General features: G+C 42.1%; 1 protein-coding gene across 1 annotated transcript in view; it reads right to left on the bottom strand.

The window, feature by feature from the left end:
- Window positions 1-14,708, bottom strand: part of EML5 (EMAP like 5) — a 101,499-nt gene that overhangs the window by 23,542 nt on the left and 63,249 nt on the right. Inside the window, exons 22-27 of the mRNA XM_058655352.1 lie at window positions 12,624-12,776; window positions 11,833-11,964; window positions 10,388-10,476; window positions 8,529-8,705; window positions 5,842-6,043; window positions 4,793-4,919 (exon numbers count right to left, since the gene is read on the bottom strand). Of these exons, the coding sequence (XP_058511335.1) occupies window positions 4,793-4,919; window positions 5,842-6,043; window positions 8,529-8,705; window positions 10,388-10,476; window positions 11,833-11,964; window positions 12,624-12,776 (880 nt within the window). The remainder of the gene's footprint in view (window positions 1-4,792; window positions 4,920-5,841; window positions 6,044-8,528; window positions 8,706-10,387; window positions 10,477-11,832; window positions 11,965-12,623; window positions 12,777-14,708) is intronic.

The raw sequence follows: 14,708 nt of genomic DNA, 5'->3' as shown, positions 1-14,708 counted from the left end.
CTTCTTATGGGTCTCCCACCTGTGTCCAGGGTCCCAAGGCTTTGGCCCATCCTCAACTGCTTTTCTAGGCCATAAGCAGAGAGCAGTGGGAAGTGTAGCAGCTGGGACATGAACTGGTGCTATATGGGATGCCAAGTCTTGTAGGAAGAGGATTAGCCAATTGAGCAATCAAGCTGATCCCAAATGATACAACTTCTAAAGCTATGTAAGTTGGTTGCATACATTTTTAGCAAACCAGTAAACTAGGGTAAGTCCAAACATTAAGATGCTATTTATTACATGGGCACAAATTCTTTAATTTTCAATTTTGAATTTTATAGTACAACTCTGTGGAGTCGGATTCCCCCCACTCACTGGTTTTCCCCATACTGTTACAATAGTATAGTCCTTCAAAAGGAGTTAAAATTCCATCAGCCTGTTATTTAAGCGTGCCCCAACATTGCTGGTACAATGTCAGACAGTCCATCATCTCTTTCTAGGTATGTCCAACAGTTTCATTGGGAGTCCATCTCTGATTTGGAAGTAGGGATACACGGGCATGAATTCTAAAGGAGAGAAAAAAATGTGAGTGACTGTGGGGCACTGGTGTGCGGTAGCACATGAAGCTTGCACCTGTAACACTGGCATCCCACAGGAGCTCCTGGCCTCGGCCTGGTCCAGCCCTAGCAACTGGAGCCACTTGGGCAGTGAACCAGAGGACAGACCGTCTATGCTTCTCTTTCTCTCTAGCTCTGCCGTTCGAATAAATAAAGATAAATCTCAAAAAAGAGAAACTACAAATGGAGTAAAGAATACTAATATAGCTCATTTATGGTGAGTAAAATGAAAGTGGAAAGAATATAACATTAGGCCTTGTTAAAGACAAAATTACCTGGAGCCTCTTTTGCAGCAGAAAAAAAGGGAAAAGATTATAACACAAATCTGAACGTAAAACAACAGTAAACTATCTACTACAACCAAGGATTTTGCAAGCTTAATGCAGAAGTCTACACTGCATATGCTAAAGGTCTGTAGCTTTTAGTTTATCATTCCACATAGGAAGTTTATATCACTCCATTAGTGGCAGGGAAGTCAGAAGCAAGGCAAGAATTTCACAGGTTCTAACTTCTAAACTTAAACCCTTGCCGTCCTTCATTTTCCTACAAACTATCTTCGTTCACGGGCCTCAGAGGCTGCCTGTGTGGGAGCAGCTGCGGGAACCCAGCTGCCGAGGCTGATGCCCCGTTCCCCGTGTGGGGCACTGCCGGTCAGCCAACACAAAGTGAGCTGCATGTTTACATGGTTTATGGAGAAGCGGGGCCGGGAACGGCATCAGATGGATCACAGGTGTCTCCTTCACTGTCCCACATGTTCTCTACACATCTAGAACATCCCTGTGAAACATTTCCTAATTGCTTTCTAAATATTACTGTATTTACAGAACATGAATACATTTCACGTATTTCACAATACAGACTTAGGAGCAAAGCGATACCTCCCAGCCCGCCTCCCTCCTCCCACCCTTTTCTTTCCTTATTACTAATTTTTAAAAAAAAATATTCACAAGGACATATTTTGAATAGAACATCCCTTTCTAGGCCCCGATGATTAAGTGCTCCATCTAGGCTGTGTGAGTCTTGCTAAGGATGGGGACATCACTTTACATGAGAGAGGTGTTCATATCCCAGACACAAAGTATCTCCACTTCGTTTTGTTTTGAAACAAATGACTGCAGAGTCATTAAGCCTCCTTACACATCGTGGCCTCCCAACCTTCCCTGGCCTGTGTGGTCCTGTGAGACTATTCTCACCTGTCACGGTTCCCTTTATTGGAGAAGCCAGCTCTGACCACGCGACTCAGGACAAGACGCTGGCCTTGGGGCTATGCAGAGTGCCTAAGCTCCTGACGGCCTCTTTAGATGTTCTAGTACATTCCGCACTCATCTGTGAGCTCATCACTCTACTCCAAGCAGAGCATGGATCTCAGCTGCCTGTCATAGTCGGGGATGCTAGCTACCCGAGTTTCTGTACAACTCTGTCTCCAGGCTACTCATCTCCTATTCTATCTCCCAGTTCTTTCCTCTTGCTTCCTTTAAACTTAAAATTCACTAGGCATTTTCTGAAGACTTTACCTCACCCTAGAAGGACCCAAAGAACCCTTTCTTACACATGCCCTACTATGTGACATATAGTACCATAGTTATCCTATTGTGATGCACTAAATGAAGCTAAGAGGTTTGCAGATAGTGATTTGAACCACAAGTGTGGCTGTTTGTTTTCATGAACTCATGAGATGTAAGGAAAAAAATAAAACTAGACCATTATTGTGAACTTACTTGAACAATAAAATAATGAAGACTCATAACCACACATTTGTATCTAAAAATCCAACTTCATTTTATTTTCTGCCTCAACAAATAGTTAAATATTTTATAGGGAAAACATCATTAGCGTAAAGTATTATACATATCAAAGTGGAATGAAGAGTACATTTTTGAATATTTTCTTTAATAAAAAACTTACCTTACTACCCCCTGCCTTTGTAAGGAATAAAAGAAAAATAGAAAAACACAAATGAAAATTGATAGTGAAAATATGTTGCAGTTTAGTAGACATGATATAGGTAAGATATCAACAAAATTCTAAGAAAGCACAAAAATTCCTAAAACTTAGATCACAAAGTTTTAAACACCTTTCTTACTCAGCTGGTTAATTATCCATCTCCAAGCACTGGAATCCCATATGGGCACCAGTGTCGGCTCCAGTGGTTTCACTTCCCATCCAGCTCCCTGCTGTGGCCTGTCAAAACAGCAGAGCACAGTCCAAAGCCTTGGGACCCTGGACACATGTGGGAAACCCAGAAATAGTTCCTGGCTCCTGGCTTCAGATCGGCTGAGCTCTGGCCATTGTAGCCACTTGGGGAGTGAACCAGTGGATGGAAGTTCTGTCTCTTTCTCTGTAACAATCTGCTTTCTAATGAAAAGAAATAAATCTTTAAAAAATACTTTTATTATTAAAATATTGAAATTTTGCTTGACAAAACCGGGTACTTTAAGCGCACAAGATTTGCTACAAAAACATTGAGAGAGGAAGATATAAAATTACTGAAACCACTTAGGGAAAAACAACCCACAAAAGCATAAGCCCAAAGCAGCAATTATCAACTATCAATGTACATGCAAGAACTTAAAAAAACCAATATGCTTGTTTATACCTTTAAGTCTTATATTTTTAATTTGGGGACAGTGAGAGCGGATGAGAGAGGGGTGAGGAGAGAAGGGAGGGAGGGAGGGACAGAAAGGGGGGGAGGGAGGGAGGGAGGGAGGGAGGGAGAGCATGAATTCTATCCACTGTCACTTCTCAAAGCCCCCAACAGGAAGGGCCGGGCTGGGCTGGAGCTGAAGCTAGGAACTGCATCCCAGGCCAGCTGCCTCCCTCCCGGGGTCTGCACTAGCAGGAGGCTATGCTGCGGAGTCGGAACCTCCATTCCTGGAGAATTTCCACTTACTGTTTTTTCAGCTCCATCTCTGATGTCTTTGTTTTTCCTGGTCTCTTGCTTTTTTTTACCATTTGCCATCTTGGAATTAAAACACATCTGGAGTACAGTCTCTCTTTTTTAAAGATTTATTTTTATTGGAGAGTCAGATTTACAGAGAGGAGAGAAAGATGCTCCATCCGCTGGTTCATTCCCCAAGTGGTGCAACGGCCAGAGCTGAGCCCATCCGAAGCCAGGAGCCCAGAGCTTCTTCCGGGTCTCCCACGCGGGTGTGCAGGGTCCCAAGGCTTTGGGCTCTCCTCAACTGCTTCCCCAGGCCACAAGCAGGGAGCTGGATGGGAAGCGGGGATATTGGGATATGAACTGGCACACATATGGGATCCTGATGTGTGCAAGGTGAGGACTTCAGCCACTAGGCTACTGCACCAGGCTCTACAATTTCTCTTAATCAGTCACCTGGCTCAGATACTAAAAGTTTTCTCTCCATATGAAATTTCTCTGGGGGTATTTACTTTTCACTTGCTTATTCTAGACAAAGAATATTAATTCCCACTAAAGGCAAGGCTCATCTTATTTTACCTTTTTTCCCCCATTATACGCCTGCTGCTTTAGAAAATACATGAATTGGTGAGGATCATGATTTAGGACACAAATGGGTACAGGTGTTCTAAGAATGGAGTTGTGGGCTGGTGCTGTGCATGTTAAGCTCACGACTGGAGTGCCAGCATCCCTGACGGGCACTGGCTTGAGTCCAACTGTTCTTCCAACCCAGCTCCTTACTAACGTGCAGTGAAAGGTGATCCAAGCCTTTGGGTCCCTGCACCCTGGCTTCGGACCAGCCCGGCTCTGCCCTGCTGTGGCCTTTTGGGAAGTGAATCAGAGGCCTGAAGAGCTCTGTCTTTCCCCCTCTCTCCAAATCTGCCTTTCAAACAAAAATAAATCTTTAAAAAGAACTGAGTGCTGCCTCTGTTCAATGTTTCCTAAAAAGCACTAGGCATTAGTACTTTAGTATAGAATTTTTGTCATCTCCTGAACTCCAAAAAATATATTTATAAAAGTTAATATAAGATCAATCACACTTGGTGTACAAGCATATATATAGACACACACACACATTTACATCATTTCCTAAACTTGTTGTTAAGATAGTGGTACTCTCAGAAAGTATTTAAGGACAAAAATTTTTCTGAGAGGTGCTGGGAAATGCATAACCAAGAATATGACTGTTGTTCAGTTTCTGCCAAAATCCCACTTGGTTAAATAATTAATTCAAAGGTTAAGATTAGCATCATTTTTCCGTCTAATTTCAAACCATTACCTCTCATCGACTGAAGGTTCTTTCTGCTGCAAATGAGGCTTGATTCCAAACATCGGGCGAATGTTTGTTGATAAGGCTCTGACGGTGTAACTGATTTCATTCTCTCTTGTGACGTCACTGTCATAACCTAATATCAAAACATAAGGGTTATGGAAAGATCATCGAGATAAACAAATGAGAAGTGATGGGCTCGGCAGCGTGGCCTAGTGGCTAAGGTCCTCGCCTTGATCCCATATGCCGCTGGTTCTGATCCCGGCAACTCTACTTCCTCTCTGTCTCTCCTCCTCTCAGTACATCTGACTTTGTAATACAAATAAAATAAATCTTTAAAAAAAAAAGTGATGCTTAGTTGCTCAGATTAATTATGACTGTATACATGTGATATAAGGATGTCCAACGACATGAAATAAGTCATGCGATAACCATTTATGGAATGATAGGAAGCCAGCAAGAGTGTTAGGCTAATGCATGTAATGGTGCCTTCAGAGTATTACTGAGCATCAGATTTTAAAAATAAGGTCAGTATTGTACCACTTTTCTTAACAATATTACATACATAAATGCATATTCCCTTCCAGACATATCCCAAATATGGACAGGTAAATTGTGGAAGATTCAACTGGAAGTGTTGTATTTATTTTTATTGAAAATTATATTAAAATACTATATTAGAAAAAGTGAAAGATTTAAAATGTGAAGTTGGAAAATATGAAATTTATTTAAAATGACTGCTTTACATTTCCAGATGAAGGATATTTAAGTCATCATTACATGACAGGCTGACACTGTGTTACAGTTGTTCTTCTGGATTATTTTTATAATTTAGACACACTGCAGCAACATCATGAGAACGGACATTGTGCATTCCACGGGCATCGTTCCAATAAGACAGGCACACTTCTCTCGCTCCCCTGGGGCTGTTCCCTTAGAGTAACAAAGCCAACTTTGGCGCTATGCAGATCTAGCAGCATGATGATCTAAACATTACTACTTGTTCTAACTTGTGCTGCAAGTTCCCTATGTTGTTAAGATGTCTTTGCACAGCATACCCCCATCTTCCTCAGAATCCACATCGGACTCCTCGCTGTCCCCAGGCCTCTTCTCCCGGGAGCCTTCTGTTTCGTTGGTCCAGACCATCAAAGCCATGTCTGCCCCTCCTAGAGTCACCAGCATGCTGTCATCGTAGGTCCAGCGAACATTCGTGACATGCGTACTATGGGCTATGTATCTCTTATACTTTCCAAATTTTCCCTAAAGATGAAAAAAAAAATTCAACCTTTCTGAGGAATCTCCTTTGAAAATCATTCATTTTAACTTTTTCTTTGTGTAAAATAAGAACTTAATTGTTCCAAATACAATGCATAAAGAAATTAGAAAATACTGAAATTCTTATGAATAAAAAGGATCAATTCTAAAGCTTAGTGGAGCACAGGATAAGGCCAGTGCTTCCACACACTGCTGGTCCCTCGGGCACAGCTCCTTTGGAAGCCAAGCTGGTATTCTGTGTTAAAAGCAGAAAAATGCTCCCAACCTTCCTGCTAGAAACTATGCTGACAAAATGGTATTCACGTCAAAGATACCACATAACACACCCCGACTGAGAAAGCACACAGATGCCTGTGCAGAGCATGGCTACAGACATAAAATAGTGAAATGTGTGTACATATAATCTATACGTACACACACATAAAATATTTGAAAAGCAGAATGACTGACAAGGAGAAACAGCATGAGAAACATCTTCCATCTGCGCTTTTCTCAAGGCTGGGCCCGGCTGGAGCCAGGAGCCGAGAGCTTCGTTTAGGTCTCCCACATGGGCGGCAGGGACCCAAATACTTGGGCCATCCTCCACTGCCTTCCCGGGTGCACTAACAGGAAGCTGAATTGGAAACAGAGGACTTAAGGTTCAAATTGGTGCTGATGAGGTGGAGGTCACCAGAGGCACCTGCTGTGTCACAGCTGCTATTCCTCCAAACCCCACACGTTTCCATCTTAATTCATTGGTGTTTTTATTTCTGAGCATTACACACACACACACACACACACACACACACAGAGTTTTCCCTTTAAATATAAAGAAAATCAAAGTTACAGACACCATTCACTTAAAAAAAACAACAAAACATATATCCATTTTTATTAGAAAGCCAGATATTTACAGAGAGAAGGAGAGACAAAGATATTCCATCTGCTGCTTCACTTCCTAAATAGCCACAATGGCTGGAGCTGAGCCGACCTGAAGTTGGCAGCCAGAAGCCAGGAGCCTCTTCCCTGCCTTCCACATAGGTTCAGTGTCCTAAGGCTTTGGGCCATCTTTGACTGCTTTCCCAGGCCATAAGCAGGGAGCTAGATGGGAAGTGGAGCAGCTGGGACATGAACCGGTGCCCATATGGGATCTTGGCACTTGCAGGTGGAAGATTAGTCAGTTGAGCCATCACACTGTCTCCAATTCCATTAACTTTTAAATCTTGAATACTAGCAACACCAAACTATGAAAGTAAATTTCAGATCAACATATCACTGGCAGGTTTTAAGTGGAGATTTTTTTTCACTGTGTTAAAATAAGGGCAGTCTTGGCAACAAGACACTGTGAGTAGCGAAACTGGTGAATTTTTGGAGGACAAAGACTCAGTAGATGCTAGAGAGGGGGTCTGCTACCAAAGCATTGGCAGAAGATGGCTTCCCCGAGACTGACGCGCTCACTGCGCGGACAGAGGGGGCGTCTTGGCTCAGCGAGGGAGGGCTAATGCCCAAGACTTCAATCTCCTATTTCAAATTCACACGTTTGCTCTTGTTGGCACTAGATTATATACAGAATTTGACTGCTGACAATAAGAAATGAGTTCAGCTGAACTCCATACAAGAATTTTATTACTTTTTTTTTTTTTTGGAGAACAGAAGCTTAGGATTTTGTAGTTTGAAGAGAGGGAATTGATTTAAAAAATGAATCATCACGCAGCAGGTTAAGTATCTGCAGAACTTGGTTTCAGCCAAAAAAATTATTCATGACGTTAAATCAGTGTTGTTTATTTTATATGTGCTTGAAGCATTGTGTATTTAATTGGTTAAAACGTTTTAGTGATGTTGTAGAAAAGCAGGTTTGGCTATATTCTAGACAAGGCACCTGTCTCCAACTCCATCACTGGGCTTCCTGCTAACGCTCCTGGGACGCAAGGACAGCACAGGCCTTGAGTGCTCATCACAACCATGGCCAAGTAACGAAGCTGATGCTGCTGCCACCAGCCTGGCCCACAGAGCCCTGGGCAGGCCAGATCCCGGGCGAGTGAACCAGTGCAGGTGAAATCTTTACTTCTGGGTGTCTGTCCCTCTCTGTCACTCAGCCTTTCAAATAAACAAATCTTAAAGAAAAGCTTAACTTATAAAAGTTAGAACCATAAACATTTTATATTTACTTTTAATAGTATATATTGAATCAAAAGAAAGGAAAATGACTGAAGTCTATATTATAACAAAAGGAATATTTCCTTTAAAGAATATTTACATTGTTCTGCATTATAACACACTGTATAACTTAAGGCATGACATCATAAATGATCATAGTCCTTCTAGCTATATAAATACAGTGCCAAGAGGAAGAAATGTAATTCTGAAGCTTCTTGTTAAGCTACATATTGCATGTGTATGATTCACATTACAACAATGAAATGCCAGGAAATGGCATTACCTTAACTATTTCCTAACTATGATCATTAGAAGAGTTCAAAAAATCACATACTTTAGCAGGATATCTAAATAGCTTCACAAATCCCAAGTCATCACCAGTGGCTAGGACCACTTTGTCACTGGTGAGGCAGGAGGCAGTTATATCTGTGACTTCTCCGATGACTGGCCAAATTCCCTCGCAGCACACACCAAGGACACTTGTCCATGATGCCCAACCAATTTTTTCTACCTAGAAAACGAAAAAAGAAAGCTTAAAGTTTACAACATTCACCTATAAAGAATAATCCAAACATGGACTGTTGCCTTTATCATTATATATCATAATTTTTATTTAAAAGTTAAATTATTAATTTTCTTGGTTTAACAGCTTCCCAGTCTACTAGGTTCTACAGAAAAAAATTAACATTATTTAAGACATTGAAATGAAATGTTTATATAATTTTTATTTTTCCTTGAGTGTATGCTTATTCTTTCTCAACCATTTAGAATATATTTTTTTAACCATTTAGAATATTAAAACATTTTAAAGTTCACAGCGGGTACCATCACAGGCACAAGTCTGGATACTGCGAGGGATTCCCGAGACCTGTTTGTTAGGGTGATTCTGGTATTCTGGTAGCTATTCCTTCACTCTCCTTTAGTCTCCCACTCTCTGAACACCTGTGGTGCCTCGGAGAACCCTACGAATAATTTTTGAGACTAGCAGCTAGCTTGCACTCTAGGGATTTCGAAACTGCAGTAGAGAACTGTAGAAGGTGTGGGGAGGAGGGCTCTTCTCACTTCCTCATTCTGAAATATGAAGAAATATTCTTGCACCTCATGCCTGAATATCTACTCATGCATTATAAGCAAGCCTTTTTTCCCCCAACTAATTAGTACTAGAAATCTAAATTTTTACTTAAGAGTCCTACCCTTTAATAACCCATGTTCACGCTAAAAAATTTGTTGTTTCATTTCATGAGCCATGTCAAAAAAAACCTTGCTAATATTGCCAGGCGGAAAGCTGAACAGAGGGGCAGGCTCCTGGCGCAGCAGGTGGGACGCCGCTGGGATTCTGCACCGTACCCCTAAGTGCCTGGTTGGAATCCTCTGCTTGGTATCCCGCTTGCTGCTAGTGTGCAGCTGGGGAGCGGCCGCTGACGGCTGAGGATAGGAGACCAGCCTGCACTCTGGCCTCCTGCCGTGGGTCTGATCCAGCCCCAACTACTGCCAGCACTCAAACAATGGGAGCTGGGACTCGAACCCAGCGACTGTGACGGGGGTGTGCACAGTGCAAGCACCACCTTCCCTCTTCCACATCCCAGCTTCCGGAATGCAGTGTCTGTTTCATTGCTGTTGCTTCAACCCTTTAAAAAAATGTGTATTAAAGTTGAGCGCATTTCATGTGCTTCAGATACACAGTTGTCCCTAAGGCCCTGGGCCATTTTCTGCTGCTTTCCCAGGAACATTAATGACAAGGCAGCTGGATTGAAAGTAGAGCAGCCAAGACTCAAAACTGCTCACGAGAGATGCCACAGTTTGCAGCAGCTTAACTCGCTGTGCCACAATGCCAGCCTGCCATTGCTTTGTTCAAACAGCCATTGGTCAACAAGCATGTTAAGCATATAGATTCCAAAGGCTGTGTCAAACACACAGTCCTCCTGTCTTAGACGGTGTGTCCTCCCTTACGGACCGGAAAGCAGTTGGAGCACAGCTGGGCATACAAGCGCTTCATTCCTTTTATGAAAACAGTTTCTTTCCTTGTTCATCTGAGGATTCTGGCTCAGTAAAATAAGCCTATTCAAAGAGTATCCCCAATTCAAGTCATCTGAGAATGAGCATTTACATGTGACTAAGTGATGGGAGGCAGCTGTTGCCTTTTCCACCAGTCTTACCCTTTCCAACAACACTACAGGTACGAACACCTCCTACCTCCACGCTGGGGATATTTTGTTTTTTCCCTCTGGGAGCTTCAAAGAATATCTGCTCTTTAGCACCAGTGTTGACCTGTAAAAGCTTTCCTTAAAAAAAAAAAAAAAGGAAAATGCACATATGAAAATGATAGATATATACTATTAGTAAGATGTTAATATTTGTGGGAAAAAATGAATTATGTGAAAAAACAAAAACATAAAACTACACAATCAACATTCATTAAGGATATTTTATTTCCTTAATTTTCATGTAACTATTTATTAAACTCATAAATGGCCCATTTAAAACAAAAAAAAATCTACTTTCTTTGAAAGGCAAAGCAACAGAAAGAGCTCTTCCACCCACTGGTTAAACTCCTTCAGCAGCTGGCCTGGGCGAGGCCAGAGCCAAGACAGGAACTCCATCTGGGTTTCCTACATGTGTGGCAAGGCCTCAAGCGCTGTGTCAGCAGCCCCTGGCCCTCAGGTGCACCGGCAGGAAGCCGGACCAGAAGCGGAGCAGCAGGGACTGAACAGGCACAAAGCGCTGCAGTTGATTTGCAGCACTGCCACACCTGCACCCAGTTTAACTGTTAGACATAGAGGTAAATGCAAAGTATTCATTTTTTTTAAAGCCGAGGAGTATTTCTTAAAGTCAGTGTAGAGCTGGTGGTGGCACAGTGGTAAGCGCCATCTGTGACGCCTGCGTCCCACGTGGGTGCTGCTTCCTGTCCTGGTCGCTTCACTTCTGCATCAGCTGGAACGCGGCAGCAGATGGTCCCAGTGTGTGGGCCTTTGCCACCCTTGTGGGAGAGCCAGGTGAAGTGCCTGGCCGGCCAAGAGCTGGCCGTTGCAGCCTCCTGGGGAACAAACCAGCACATGGAGGAGCTCTCTTCCTGTCTTTGACTCTGTTTATTACTCTTTCAAAATAAACAAGTCTTTTGAAAAAGTCAGTGTAGATATTCTGTTTAACAATAGTTGAAAAACATTCACAATACTACATATATATTTCAACCCATGAAATAAAAGCTCTTAAAAGGAAACATTTAAAATATTCATTATTTTTAAACACTGTTGTACACCAGTCTTCAAAAAAAGCAAAGATAATCAAATTTTTTACTGAACAGTTATGACTACTTTTGGAAATTACATTTATATCATACGGTAGGACAAATGACTTTCAAATCCTGAGTAACATTTCTGTCCTGCAAATTTGAGGCTAATGTCTTTGTGAAATCTATCTGGCAAAAATCAGGATACTACCTTGACTAAAAAAATTTTTGTCTGTTTGAATTCCTTCATAGCAGGTAAAATGCTAAAAATCCTAAACTCTATAATGCTGAAGTTCAGATGCAAAGAAAGTAAGACTAAAATCCTACATTTTTCAACTCACATTGTATTTCTGCTTCTTTTGAGAGTTACATGAAATCGAACGTGACTCACACGAAACGCGCAGAGCCTTACCTCTGGCATCCCAGTCCATGTGGGTTATGTGACTGGTGGCGCCTTTGCAGATCCCTACCCGCTTACTGCTCGTGACATTGTAGATGTCTATGAAGCTGTCATGGGAGGCCACCGCCAAGTATTTCCCAGAACCTGCAACAAAAACATGTCTGCGTCACCTTATCTTACCTTCGGAGGTTTTTTTTTTTTGCTGTTCAACATAGTGCAATTAGGGTTAGTGTTCTTCAAATTTTTAGATCACAAAGGACATGTTTTTCCCAAGTATAATTTTAAAAATGAAGTACATTTTTTAGCGAACAAAATTAGTTCAGTAGAGGGCAAATGCGAAAAAAAATCTATAATTTGGATACACTTTGTGTTTGACCTCTTGTAAGCACTCCAAGTTTGGGAAAAATTGAATTCAACTATATAAACAAGCTTCCACTTTAATGTTAATAATTCCCACGGTACATTAGGTTTGCAATTTAATAAGAAATACTTGGAAATTGGTGGAGAGACATTCATGCAATTTCTAATGACAATAGTTATCCCATCCTTTTTATGTTACAAATGAAGGAAATCGATACTCGGAGAAGTGCCTCAGCCGAGTCAAGGCACACGTAGGGATGACACAAAACCAGGTATTTGCGCTAATCTAGCATACGTGGCTTTAGCCGCCCACCGCACTGCCTCTTCTAGACAAAACGGTAAAATTTTGGGACAAAATACTGCTCATGCAAACTACACATTGATAGTGCTACTCATTGGCAGGCTTGAGTTAAAAGTCAAACACAACCTTGATGGAATCTTACCGGGCGAAAACCGAATATCTGAGATCATATCTTTTCTGTGGTGAAATGACACCAGATCTTCCAGAGTGTCCGCATTTGCCAGCAGGAAGCTGCCATCGTTGAGCCCCACGGCCAAGGCTTTGCCGTCAGGAGAAAAGCAGCAACACCTCCCGCCTGGAAGACAGCGTACGGGTCAGGCATTTTTAAAAATGAAAAATGGAAATACATAAAGACTTTTTCATTTCAAAGAGGGACTGGCATCGTGGACGGCAAGGCAAACTCTTGCTGTGATGTTCACATCCCAGAGGAGCACCGTTCCAGTCCCAGCTGCTCCACTTCCGATCTGACGTGCCAGGGAAAGCAGCAAAGGATGCTCCAAGTTCTTGGGTCCCTGCTACCACAGGGAACACCCAGATGGAGTTCCAACCTCCTGGTTCTGGCCATTTCGGCCATTTGGGGAATGAACCAGTGGATGGAACATATTCATTCTCATTCTCTCTCTCAGCAATGAAGGAGCAGATGGGAGAGGAATCTCTCTCCTACTCTGCTTTTGAAATAAGTAATTATAAAAATGGAGTCAACAAATAGTCTTCTATGAAACTCTAAGAATTAAAAAAACTTTACATCTGTATGTAATAAATACAAGGACTCATTAACCCTAAAAGAATGAGAGCATGGCTAAGGTTTTTTTTTTTTTTGCGGGGGGGGGGGTTAGTTTAATAATTTCTAGCCAATAAATCAGAACTTTAATAAGACCTTCTTAATATAAACCTTAAAATCTTTGAAAACTTGACAACAGGCCATTATTAGTTGAACCTAGGAAGATCTATGTACATAAGTTTAAAAACCACAAATGAAAACACACAAATGAACAAGTGATTGCAATGTGATTAACTTTGTTATTAATGAAGTTATTTTTATAGATATAAAGTTTAGTGCCGTACCAGTAAACACAAATACAAACACAAATGCAGGCTCCCTCTCGCAGCCGAGAGATGTAGCAGCATACTCAAAAGCTCTGAAACTTCTGCTATTTGACATGAAATGTGACGCGGAAGGGATGGAGTACAGCTGCGAAAGAATGAAAAGCTGGAGAGTGAACTGAGGACCGGCGATGATTTGTTAGGCAGACACTGGTACAGAAATCCAGGCTGTCTGAGATTTGATGATGGCCTGGAATAAGTTGGCAGTAGGAGTGCCAGGAACTGGTGAGGTCTGAATACATTTCTAAGATCAAGCTGGCAGGACTTCGGTCGACCAGGTGTGAGATAACAGAAAAAGGTAAATGTCATGCTAAGCTCAACGAGGACGCCCTTTACTGAGATGCAATAACCCGGATGAGCCGTGTTTGGTTCTATACCCTTTAAGGGTGCAGAAAAGAAACCTGAGTGAAGGCACGAAGGAGCTGGCTTGATTCAGTAACACTCCTCTGGAGCCCAAGGGAGAACAGGCTAGTAGTATACACGTATGTAGATGGCAGCTACATACGAGACCACGTAAGTGATTATCAACTTGTGCCTCCCAGCTCCAAGTCCAGCCTTGTCTGTCAGTCAATCAAACCGCAGGGGTCAATAACACTGTAAAAATCTGCCTGGCAACAGAGAAAGACATCAGGACACACTGTCTATTCTGGACTGAGTTTCATATGGATGGGGGAATCACACTTGAGAACTCACCAACAGCAGGAAGTTACACAGGTCTTGGATTTGAGTTTACATTCGTTACAGGGCATACACAATCTTAGCTAATGAAATTAACTTTCAGTGATTCTGCATGGTTTTACCCCAGACACTTGGAAGAAAGAAATGTGCAATCTCTCTGGGAACACAGTCTTGATCCAGACTTTACCAAACTGCCCCAAAGTCCAATGATTTAAACTTACTTTTTAAAAAGATGTTTTTATTTTTATTGGAAAATCAGATATACAGGGAGGAGGAGAGACAGAGAGGAAGATCTTCCATCCGATGATTCACTCCCCAAGCGGCCGCTCAACAGGTGGAGCTGAGCTGATCTGAAGCCAGGAGCCAGGAGCTTCTTCTGGGTCTCCAACATAGGTGCAGGTTCCCAAGGCTTTGGTCCGTCCTTGACTGCTTTCCCAGACCACAA

This window comes from Ochotona princeps, chromosome 26 (assembly GCF_030435755.1).
Source record: "Ochotona princeps isolate mOchPri1 chromosome 26, mOchPri1.hap1, whole genome shotgun sequence".
Taxonomy (NCBI): Eukaryota; Metazoa; Chordata; class Mammalia; order Lagomorpha; family Ochotonidae; genus Ochotona; species Ochotona princeps.
This window is presented reverse-complemented; position numbering and strand designations above follow the sequence as displayed.